Here is a 12,937-nt window from a genome sequence, read left to right on the forward strand (position 1 = left end):
ACACAGACTATATAATCACTAACAAACTTGCAAATATTTTCTACAGGGATTGGAGTACGAGTTAAGATATAAACAAATCTGAATTCTTGTATATAACATGGTCGATTAATGTATTTTAATTTATGAGATAAATATATATTTTCTACAGAAAAATTATTTCAATTGGTGCGTAAATTAACAGTTTTGTCAAGATTTAGTTTCTTGTGGAGTTTAGTAGTAACTAACCGTCATTTACTTGCCACCTAATTCCGAAATAGATTTATTAGAATAGTGGGGTCAAAGGCATGTTCCGCTCCGAATGCAACAATGACAAATCAATAGCCGTGTTCGTTTCTGTCTATGATGAAGCATTTACATTGATACTAAACTAGACTAATCTTCGACAAAGATGTAAAACCACATTGTTTTTTTTATTACATGTGCATGGATGTCTTTTAGCCGGTAAGAACACATTGGTAAAAATATAATTACCGTACATAAAAAACAAATTCTTTCTATGCATTTTAAAGTGATTTTAACCAGGTGAGTGTCCTTTGGGTTCAACAATATTAAAAAACATAATATATCTATATATAAATAATACAAACGATTACTTTAAAATATACATATAAACATAGGTTTATAACGATTTCGCGGGTATACAAATGGTTTTGGGAACTTGGCAATAGGCAAGGCAGATTATATCACAATATTTTAATACAAATATGGGTTATCTTTTCATAAAAGGATTGCGGCAGTGGTTTAAATCCGAATAAGGCCAAACAACGCCCATGGAGAACCGAACAATAGGCTGTGCGTCTAGATTGAAGTAATATTGCAGCTAAAAATTACAGTAGATTCCGAAACATTTCTGTTTCAAAAACTTGATTTATTTCTTTAAAAATTAAAACAATGACAATTGACATAAATCTGAATCTGATATCCTAGGAAAAGTTTAAGTGTTTTCTATAGTTTTTTTAACTTTATAGTATAAAAATATACAATGAAACATTATGAAAATAGAAGTCAATCATAGACAAATGTAAATCCTATGCAAACCAAAAACTTTTCTTTTAATAATGTGAATAAATAAAAATATTGATAACAGTATGTCTACAGTAATTACCGTGTGAGTAGAGAAAGGATGTGAGTAGTACTAGCATTGTTAGTAAGAACGTCCAAAAGCTTTGAAGATCTGCTGCGTCATATCTCCATACTAGGTTTTGAATGGATGAAGTACCATGTGCAGTTTCATGAGAATATGGTGTGAGGTCGAAGACCTTTCGATGTTTATTTTGCACAGATTATCTACTAAAGTATAAAGACAACAAAAATGGTGCACAGATTATAAAATATCTATAATCTGTTCTCATCTCTTGACTGGTTCGGGCTTGACTGGGTCGGGCTGGGTAACAAAACTTATATTATTGCTAATATTACCTTGTTACTAAAAAAAAGAACTTGGGGAAAATATATTCTTATTAATATGTATTTTGATTGAAAAGCGAGAAAATGCCGCCAGCATTAAAGGTACACTGCCACAGGGACCAATCGTTTTACTTGTAAATTTTTAATCATTATTATTATTACGATTAAGATTATTGTAACATAATAAGGCCGAACATGTATATCAAATGGTTGCTAATTATATAAATAAACTTTTAAATCGTCACAATGACCTTAAAATTTGACAGCCGAATCTTTTAAAATTCCCAGCAGTTAACTCGTTACTATTTACGATTCACACTAGGTCATTTGTCGCTAATTACAGTTGAACCAAAGTACTTTGTACAAAATAAACAGCTGTTTCAGCCAAAATCACAACACCCACTCAACTGATAACCATTTGGAAGGCGGCCATTAAATTCAAAATAATCTATTGTGCGAGTGTTGTAATCTAAGAAATATCTAAATAATCCCGGGATAAATATTTGTGTAACATATCAGCAAATGACCGATTTATAGTGTTTAGATAAGGATTAAAATAAAATGTGTTTGTTACAGATTATAACAATGTTCATACATTCTTGGTTTTCCGGTCATGTAGATAAGTAACGGCGAGTAGTGTTGGCTTAGTTGCCCTGAGCTTGTGACTCTCATCGTTATAGGTTCGATCCCCGGCAGTACATTAATGGATGCATTTAACATTCGATCGAGGGGTAAATGAAAACATCGTAAGGAAACCGGCTTTCCATAGACCCATAAAGTTGACGACGTTTGTCAGGCACAGGAGGCTGATCGCCTACTTGCCTATTAAAACATACATAAATCTGAGGCCCACACCGAAGAAGGTTGTTTTTTTGTAGATTGGTAACACGTTACACATTTAAATTTGGTAGCCCCAAAGAACAGTCCACTGTTGTTTGCACTCAAGCATTTAAAATCTCGCTAAGTTTGTATGTTCGTTCTTCACATAAATTTTCTTCTGTATGTTGCTATGTTTAAACCACTAAAGACTATGTTTTCCTTATGTTAAAATACCATACGCACGACATACAGGGACACTTAGCGCTTTTTTATATAACATCTATATATATTGAAGGTGGAATTAGTCTTACTCATTTATATTGTATTTAAAACTGCAAATAAAACGGAAATGACGCGTCCTGTGCCGGTGAATGACATTTGAAATATGGGATTATGTATATTTTTATTCTATTTATACGTTATTATTGTTACGTAGTACAGGCATGACAGATTTTGATAGTTGGTTTCAAAATACGATTTTGTAATAAGTCATAAGTCATAAGTCTTATTAGTAATTTATAACAGTCTAGAGTCTACATTTATTAAAGTACACATCGGGAGCGGAAGCGTCCCACGCCAAACTGTTTACAAAGGCTGTTCTTACAAATGACACTACAATGGTAACTGCTAATTAGTTGTGCTATCTGTGGTTCTGTCATAAAAAATGCTAGGTTGTTTATGAATGCAAATAGTAAGATGTTTTTAAGTTTAATGTAAATAAAAGTATATAATAACACTAATAATACGTTTATGTATATTAATTAAGCTTAATTATTTTTATTATAAGCGATTTATTTTAATCAAGCACTAGAGTGAAAATCGCAACTGATTGCAAACTGCTAATTTAGTTTCGACATTTGTTAATTCAATCAATGGTTGTTGTGTTGACATCATTTAGAACGCAAAAACTACCTATAATACTTGGAAGTAAATATCTGCTTGCCTTATTTAATTTTATTTTTCCTACACAGAAGAGATCGATCGTAGACACCCTTCCTCCTTATGTCTTAATTTTCCTAATTGCGGTGATTTTTGCAAGTGTTAAATAAATATATGTATTTATTTGTATCATTGTTCATACGTTCTTTTTCATGGTTTGTAATTTTTTTTAAAAGTAGTATGTATGTTGTATGAGCAAGAGGTTACTAAACTTGTCCCCAAGCTACAATAAATGAAAAAAAGAAAGACAATCTAGGTAGAAAAGACCAAATAAGGGGGCAGCAGGTGGTACATGGCAGAGTGGCACAGAAGGTCGAATCTCTAAATACTGATTTTAAGTTGTTTTTATAGTGATTAAAAACCATATTTATCACTCATTAATAGCTATTGAGATACAAAATTGATCACTTAAACCTTTCCTTACGGTACCTCAAGTTAAGGGCGTGCCTGACACACATTGAAAGTTTAAGAGGCCACGATGGCAAATAAAAATTTATAACGTGTATAAAACGATCGTGATAATGCAGTAAAAAATCTGATTTTGTTTAATTGTATTGCATATTCATATTTTACGCTACTTTCATTACTACACACAATAAATACTTAACAAATTAAACAATTATACTCCGTCATATAATATCCACTTTGTTAATTGATGGTTGGTTAAATATAAAAAAAAAAATATTTATACATATAGATCGTTGGTTAGATACAAAAGACAGATCTTTTTTGAGATTTATTTTGATTATTTGCGCTTAAATACACATTTGGTAGATCTAAAGGTGTGCTGCCCCCATAATTGCATGAAATGGGGAGCGCTAACAATGAACTCCCCTCGTCAGTCGCCAGCTGGATTTATCTCAGATAATCGCATGTGTGATAAGGATAGCGCTAGATAATGCAACGATAAATGTAGTTTTGTCACCTTGGCCTTGATAAATTACGATTTAGAGTAATACAGGCCGAACGATAAATTTTTAATTGTTCGGCTTCATTGGATTTTCTATACAATAATTAGCTCAGTAATTTAGTTGTAAGTATAATTGGTATCAGACTAAATGTTAAGTTATATAATTTGCTATATTTAAACTTCCTGTTGTCGAATGACACTACTGCCAGATACATCGCGTCGTTTTTCTCGCAATGCCTTTGAATATATCATCCAGGTTAAGAATATTGTTAATACTGTGTATTTTTGTGTTGAAATATTTTAGTTAGTTCTTCTTACCTTAAATATTGTTGTCAATAAACATTTGTTAAACTAATTTTATAAGTAAAGTAGAATATTAAAAGATTAATCAAGATACCAGAGCATTGTTGGTCTATCGGCTTCAGCGTGAAACTCACCCCCTGAGGATCGATCCCCTGCTGTACGCCAAATAACTATCTATGTGCGTATTAAACATTTGCTAGACGGGTGAAGGAAAACCATCGTGGGGAAACCGGCTTGCCTTAGATCCAACAAGTCGACGGCGTGTCAGGCACAAGGGGGCTGATCACCTACTGACAAATGATCCAAAAACAGACATCTGAGGCCCAGAACTAAAAAGATTGCAGACCACCGATTAATTATTTTTTTAACCAAGATAATGTTACTTTAAGGAAATATACATAGCTAATGAGTTAAATTACATATTTGGTAAAATTTTGAAATGGACATAGTATTACATTTGCTCTAAGTATAAAATAAAATATGATTTTATTCTACTTTTAAGTATGTTTTTTTACAAGTTTTCACCTGCTTAAAACCCAATCCTGGCTGTGTACAATTGACACTTATTTTCTATCATATCTGAATTTGCATAGAAGTTATAAAACATTTTATAATCTATCTGCGTACATCTGAGGTTCATCCCATAAGGATTCTTTTGATTATTGCATATTTCCTTAAGTCATTTGTGCCCGTAAAATTGGTAACCGAGTTGACAGACAGCGGAAGGTATTTGTTAATGGCTGAACTTTGGATTTTGTCCCCAATTATTGGTCGATATTATAAACGTTAAATATAAATGTGTGATAAACAATTTTCTAATTATACTAGCGAGTGAGTGTAAGTAATTTGCGTGGGTGTGGCGCAGAAATAGATATTTGGCAATGTTACTAGGTCCGTCATTGACGCGGAATGATCTCTGTAACTGACATTTTTTACGTGGGTCTAGAATATAACGACAGACATAGAAAAGATGGCGAGACTTGCTTGGTCAAAGTATCAAACACATAAGCATGTGGTGTATGTGTATATAGCAAAAAAAACATAAAATTAATCAATTTAATCTTTCAGATGGTACGAATACATTGCCCGAAGAACCAGTACTGAGTACCAGTCGGGGTAACGTTGGTAGTGGGACACTGGGTGGACTAAGGTTAGAGGGAAGGCGTTGGATGCAAAGCGCGGTTGTTCTGGGAATTTAGGGGAGAGGTCTATGTCCAGCAGTGGACGTTAACATGCTGAAATGACATGATAAGTGTCTAAAAGGATAATAAAAATGAAATCATTCCATCTCAGTTAATAATTTGTATAAAATTGGATGTAACAACTTTACATATATGTAACTATAAAACTGTTTATAACGGTGTGTTGGAAATAAATATCTTTAGATTTATATAAACAAAAATCATTCAGAAATTTTACTGCAAATGAAACTCACACGAATTGCCGGTTAATGTAATCGTGATACTATGTTTATATAGAGATTAAATAACGCATACTCAACTATGAATGGAGTGCGGTTGATAGCGTTGTGTAAAAGGATCTATGCACAGTGCATATGATCATAGTCATGACCATGCTATATTGTACGAGCTTCGTGGAAAATTACATTAAATTCCTAGTAAATAGGTCCGGTTTCAGTCTAATGAAATAAATTAATCAGTGGCGGTACCTTTTGAGATCTGGGCCTTACATTTGTGTATCTTTTTCATGATAATTTGTCAATCTAATAGGCAAGCAGGTGATAAGCTTCCTATGCCTGACACACGCCGTCGACTTTTTGGGTATAAGGCAAGCAGGGTTACCTCACGAAGGAACACCCTTCATCGTTTGAGCGAATGTTAAATGCGCACGTAGAAAGTTCATTGGTGCCGAGGATTGATCCTCAGGGATGAGAGCCGCACGCTGAAGCCACTAGGCCAACACTGTTCAGTTGCAATTAGGTACCTATTAAAATTGTAGTTGTATAATAAAAAGATTGTGAGCAAATTTAAATGAAATATTATTTGAATGTTTATATGACTTTCAATTGCATTCTACGTAAATTTAGTATGGCAATGAAACTGTGTTTGAAAACAGGTGATTAGGAAAATAATGTGTTATAAAATTAATGTCTAAATTATTAAACTGGAGGTTCTTTGTTACAATTCCTTTTTAATTAAAGTTTAACTAAAGTTTTCTATGAAGAGTGTGGTAGTCAATAAATAAACGTAAATAAAACCTGTAATTTTTAAAATGTAACAGAAGGCAACACTCACCTGATGTTAAGTGATACCGTCGCCCCTGGACTTAATTAATGCCAGGGGGCTAGCGAGTTCGTTGTCGGCCTTTTAAGAACGTGTATACTCTTTTCTCGAAAGATGCTAAAACTGCCCTAAGAAACGCTCAATTGTTGAACGACGGACGTGATACGGATGGTATTTTGTATTCTGCCTTGTCGGACGGTGAAACCATAATATTAATTTTTAATTATAAATCAGAGGGCAGTTGTGAACTAATTTCTCTAAAAAGGTTCTTTATAACATATGAATGCATACATTATATATACCTTTCTAAGGTATATATAATGTTATCGTAAAGATAAGGAAGGATACATGCGGTGCATGAAGTGTCCCCGGAGTTGCCAAGTGCTTGCGTAGGAATAGGTAGGTTTTGGTAGGTAAATTGCAAAAATATTTTAATAATTCAAGACATTCGATTGTGGAAGACAAATATGTCTATATACAAAAATCTGTGGCAACAACAAATCTACTTAATTAATTTTAAAACTACGGATATCGTGAAATTAGAATTTAATATTATCTAATTAAAGAAACTTAGAATCCGGTCAATTGTCTCGGAAATACTTTCACAGAATCCGGTGAATAATCTGAGAACAATTTTTTTTCTATTTTAAGAAATTATTTTGTGAAAGTACATTAGCGCCTAAATAAATAATCGCCTACAATTTTATCTTATAAAATATTAGATATTTACAGCACGTTCAAAGTATTATTGAATTCTTTTTTGAGTCACAAATATGACAACCGGAACTAGACTCAGATAAAGCACGTTTAGAAAGTTAATACCATTAGGTTAATGTTGATTCGTGTCTAGCAGTTCATTGTTCAAGGTCGGACATTGACAATATGTCGCAACTTGCACTTGGTCAATATTTTTAACGTCTCAAAAACCTTTAATTTATTTATTTCGTAATACAGCCAATATACATTATATATGTGTGTATGTTAGGCGTATTCATACAGGCGTGCATACAGGTGATTAAGCGCCTCCACAATACACCTCTAAGCATATTCCGCGATAGCTTACAAGTCAAAGCTTAAATAGTGGTCGTTGTTAATATGTAATAAAAAAAATTACTTAGGCTGGGAAGCCTACGATTATTTATAGCCCCGTTGTTATGGCGTAGTTCGTCTTTTTAAAGTAGTCTTAAAGGTTTAAAATGAATTGTTATCGGTCGCGTGGTTCAATAACTTTGTTGACATGTGGGTGGGACACACTACCGCTGGTGTTTTGTCTCACTTTGCGAATAACGGAACCTCGTTTGTTATTTCATATTATACGTAACATAAAGAGTGTCATACAATACAATTTTATTGTTAGTACAACTATTAATAGGTTAAAAATAGGTCTCACGATTTCGCATGAAGTGTCTGTACAAAATATCATCCAGTCATTAGGATTTATAATTATCAAATAATTAGATTATAAATAGACTGAAGTGCGTTAATAGGCTTCATTAAAATGCTATTTTACTTAGACGAAGTTCGATAGTTGAGATTGTTTCAAGTTTTTAACTTTCGAACTGTTTCATTTGTTAATTTAAATGTAAAATTTGGGTCTGTTCATCAAAGTTGTCTGTTCCGACACAGCGGAATCAGTGATATGAATTTTGGAAGTGTGCCAAAAAACTAGGGAACGCGATGGAAAAAATAGCCAAGTCAAATATTACGTAACCGACATTAAGGTGTATGTATCGCATTGGGAAACCGAACTGCTGTTTGATAGTGTAAGTTATTTGGTCTGAGTTCTATGCCAAGTAAGAGACGGAAGAACTTTCCATAATACATATAAATTAATTGAACAATTATTAAACGTCTTGTATTGATATTATTATTATTTAGTAAGGTGAGTAAAATAAATTTCTTCTCATAACTAAGTAATAACTTCTCATAAATCTTTATAGTATTTTTCTTTATGATGACAAATTCAAATGTGTTTAATTGTATATTCCGTTTTGGGCTAGTGTGTTGTGTTGTGTTAACAGAATTAAATTTTGATGGATAACACTATTAAACAGTCTATGTCCTCAAAACCTCAAAATGGTACGAATGGATAAGTGCTAGCGTATGGTATGTTCGTAACGTTTTAAAATTCACTTCTTTTTCACAAAAACTCATTCGAATTTTTGTGAAACTGTTTCAATTAAATGTTTTACTTTTATATATGAGAGTGTAATTTTATGCTTCACATTGACGATGTTTACAATATAATTTGAAATAAAATGCATCGCTGCCAATGACCCCAAATACCAAATAAAAAGAAATGCCAAAGTAATAACTCTTCCATTAAGTAGCAGCAAAAATGCAAGTCGAGATTAAATTTATGACCTGTAACGATTGACATACCTTTGGAATTGTTTTTTTGTTTAAATTGAATTCCCTTCGAAGAGCGTCTTCGCTCGGATTATACAAAATCTATATTATTATTATAATCTATTTATTAATTTTGATTGTGTTATAGTTAAGGTATAACATAAATTTATTTACTGTTTAGTCTGTGCAGGAAGAAAGGTCGTGTTTGCAGCTAAATTAGTCGTTGGTTATGGGAACACTGTTATAGTATTACAGGAATCATCTTGATACTTAATATTAAAAGTAGATATTTTTTTGTAAATAAATAAAAGATTCGAAAACAGTTAGTTATAGTCATAACTGTCACGCCGGAGAGCTTTTTGTAAAAATTCATTGGAATATTTCAAATACCAAATTCGCGGTAATCAATATTTGCCATATTTCAATAGACTAATAGAATAATTGTAAAATATTGTAAATAAAAAAATATACAATATTATAAGTTTATTTTGTTGCCAATTTTTTTTTTAAATTTAGATTTTCTAACAGTGTTAGTTCTAAATTGATTATTAGCAATAAATATTTTAAGCACAGAGACGTAAGGGGTAAATAAATGCTGGCAACATAACAAGTTGCAATGTTATGGCTACCTGTTGGCATCGTATATCAGATACCGTTATTACATTTCTTCTCCAACTTACTTCAACGGGGTATCAATTTCTAGGTCGACAGGAGTCAACTAGAATTTCTTGCATTGCTCTGACCTTAGACGGTTCGACCGTTTTAATTGGATTGCCTTATTATTTGTAACTACAGTTAGTCAGTCCTCGGTCCTATAAACGAACTATATGCCGCAAGTTAAGAATGTTTTGTACACGTGGATACTGAAATCTTTTGAAGTTACGCTTGAAAATCTAAGTGAGAATCTTATGATCATAAGTGCGCATTATTTTTCGATAAATATACAATAGTAAGACCTACTGTCCTAGCTGCGGATTACAATTTACCGATAATAGCAGTTATGGGTCATTTCTACAAACTATATCGGGAGATACATTGTAATACGAGTTCACATAACTTGGTGGTATGGTACAGTAAGTTTATAGACAAATGTCCACAAATTGAATTATATATTACTACCCACAATATGCAAAAGGTGACTTGAATAACAACAGCATTCTGAGCGAGTCGTGGGCTGATTCATCTGAAATTGCATTGAAAATTAATTGGATAGGTGTGTCACTGGAGAGAGGCGCAATAGTTTTATTTAAATTTATAACCAGTTTTGAACTCGCCTCACTTTCACGTATGTTTTCTGGTGGGATAACGATAGAATCTCTCAATATCGACATTCAGCATGACGCTTGACCTACCTTATTAGTTAGAAGGTACGCTCGTGTTTGTTTTCGCAGAATCATTTGACCTCATGTTGTCCGAGAGTTTAATGAGTCACAATTCGGTAATTCGAATGTGTCACGACTTCCTTGTTAATATTGCAGTATGTTAGTAACTTTAATTGCATAGGGGATTATGTTCTTAAGCCTACTAGTCGTCAGGTGAGTTTTCCGAAGAGGCATCCCGAGTTATGGCCGCGACATTGACCCGCCATACGCGAACGGCCAATGCACCGATCGTCGCAGCCTCTTTGTTTATGTTGGACTTGTCCTGTCGCTTAAGACCCAGGACCTCACGTGTAATAACTAACGTAATTACGCTTTGCAAAAACATGACGTGAAGTTGATAAGAAATCAATGAGAAAACTGTTCTTTAATGAGGTTCTGTCGGAAGACAAGTAATCTCGCAATGGCATCTAGATAGCTGTCATAAAAATGATTGCGTTTTTTTATCGTTAGGACGTATTACGCGATGTTATTCAGAACAGAATGCGGGTAGGTAGGTAGCAAAAATTATGCAGGATACTGCTGCGCGTACAATACACATGAATATATTGTCGTGATCTACCTTTATTGTCTAGCATTGTAGCCAACTGAATATATTTAGATGATAGTCTAAATGCTTATTCATATTATGAAATGGCCCTGGAGATTGCTTTCGTAAGTCGTTAATGACATTCCTCGAGCTCACTAGGTGCGTCAGAGTATTCGTCACAGACCTGAAGAGCAACATAAATAGCCCCCTAAGGGATACATTACGTAGTCAAGGTGGACCCATACGTTTCCCTGAAATGCGGGTTTCATGACGCAAAGACGGACGCCCGCGCTTTCAGCGGCGCCTGCGCCGGACCCATTTTAGGACATGACTAACGGAAATTCGATTCCTCTCGCTCCGACCCGCTCCCGCTTGTGGCGTGACAGTGTGCATCTATCTCGCTCGCACGAAAAGCTTCAAGAAATCTTTTAATAGTGTCCACGGCCGCGATCTACTTTCAACTTACGGCGGGAAATGAGCAAAATTCAATATGAAAATTCAGGGATTTCATACGAAATATTAATTACTCTTGAGTAATACCAATTAAAAGAATATATTTTTTGAGAATTTGATTTATTATCTAGATTCAGCTTAATTAATTTACCTAATTAATGCTTTGCGATACGTTTTATTTTAAATTAGAAATTCTTCAACAATATCAGTGAATAATAACATTAAAAAATATGTTGGTACTAGTAACAAAATATAAACACGTATCGAATTGCAATAAATAGTGCTGCGGTGTAAATTTAATAAGCAAATCGGAAAGGGAAAACATAAACACCATCAAAGTGAGTCACGATAGCGATAACGCTGTAAGTATTCTTTATTATAATATTTTTGTAATGTGATTGCAAATATTTGACTGGTATTAACTGACCTTTTTCTGTTGTTTCTCCCATGCCGGGTCTAAGAGACCCTCGCGCTCCCACTCCTCCTCCTGTTCCATATATCCATCCGTATACCCCCCATCATAATGATTAGTCATCACCCCGTTGTCCATCATCATGGTCACCGCACTGACCGTCGATTTCGATGTTCGTTCGAGCCTATGACCGCGAACTCGTATGTGATAGTTCGCACCGCGCACTGCAACAAGCAGCCGGCCGCACGCCTGCTGCGAAAAGACTGGCACACGAGCGCTACTAGTGGCCGCGCGGGGAACTTGTGTTGCGTTCGGTTTCACGGTTATGTAATGTTCTGCGCTTCATTAATTCATATCTGGCAGCATTCTCGGCGGCATTTCGGTTGACATTGACGTCTACTAAATGACAATTAAACTCAATGGCATTGACAATAATATTTTCTTTTGGGACTTTTCACAGATTATATTTTTAACTACACAGACTATTAATTTGAATCTATGATTTGAATATTTATTGAGTTTATATCGTAAACATTAAATATTTTTACTTTCAGGTCCCTAAACTGTGTCTGTGGTTATTTTTGTGAAAGTATTTATAATTTATTATTAGAACGTTATTCAATCTACAATTAGTTATTTAACTTAGAAATCCATTAGGTATTATGGGGAAATAATTGAAAGGGTGTATAAAAGAAGGTAACATTTTTTTTCCTTACCTCTACCCTAGTAAGTTCTTGACGGGGGTTTAAGGGTTTATAATTCATTGGAACTTCGCTGTTATCAAATTTGGTTTCAGTGGAATTAAAAACGAAAAACAAAACGCATACTTGCTTGGAGAGATCATGAGACAGTACGTTCCGGACAATTATTACCGCCGTCGGAAACATAACCTTTTTGTTGTGCGTTCGGCTCGCACTGTCCATCGTCAACAAGCTCCCATTCTCCGGTTACTCTCGCTTAATGGGTTTCTCGACTCTTCACCGGAGAGTGACCTATTTGTGAAGCGTTTGGGGGTAATATGCTTGGAAAAGATTAGACGATTTACTATCAATTTTGTAAATATCTTAATTGTATTCTATTTTAGTTAGAATTTGGCCATGCATGAGCTATAAATAAATAATATTATAATTTAATTAATAGTTTTTTTTGGGAAATGATAATTCTGCATCATACACAAAACTTTATTCACCACAT

At 33.9% G+C, this 12,937-nt stretch overlaps 1 protein-coding gene and 1 long non-coding RNA gene across 4 annotated transcripts in view; one reads left to right on the plus strand and one right to left on the minus strand.

Annotated features, from left to right (window-relative positions):
* The window catches only part of LOC123715681 (alpha-actinin, sarcomeric), a 36,198-nt gene extending 24,138 nt beyond the window's left edge, over positions 1-12,060 (minus strand). For 2 of the 3 annotated variants that reach the window (XM_045670905.1, XM_045670906.1), the window contains exon 1: positions 11,759-12,060. In XM_045670905.1, coding sequence (XP_045526861.1) covers positions 11,759-11,887 — 129 coding nt within the window. In that variant the 5' untranslated portion in view covers positions 11,888-12,060. The remainder of the gene's footprint in view (positions 1-11,758) is intronic. The other variant, XM_045670904.1, reaches the window with a different exon arrangement.
* LOC123715683 lies at positions 11,579-12,876 on the plus strand. Its single transcript, XR_006754455.1, has 2 exons — positions 11,579-11,693; positions 12,298-12,876. It is a non-coding gene; the product is annotated as an uncharacterized LOC123715683 (long non-coding RNA).
* The last annotated feature ends 61 nt before the right edge of the window (positions 12,877-12,937 follow it).

Source organism: Pieris brassicae, chromosome 10, assembly GCF_905147105.1.
Source record: "Pieris brassicae chromosome 10, ilPieBrab1.1, whole genome shotgun sequence".
NCBI lineage: Eukaryota > Metazoa > Arthropoda > Insecta > Lepidoptera > Pieridae > Pieris > Pieris brassicae.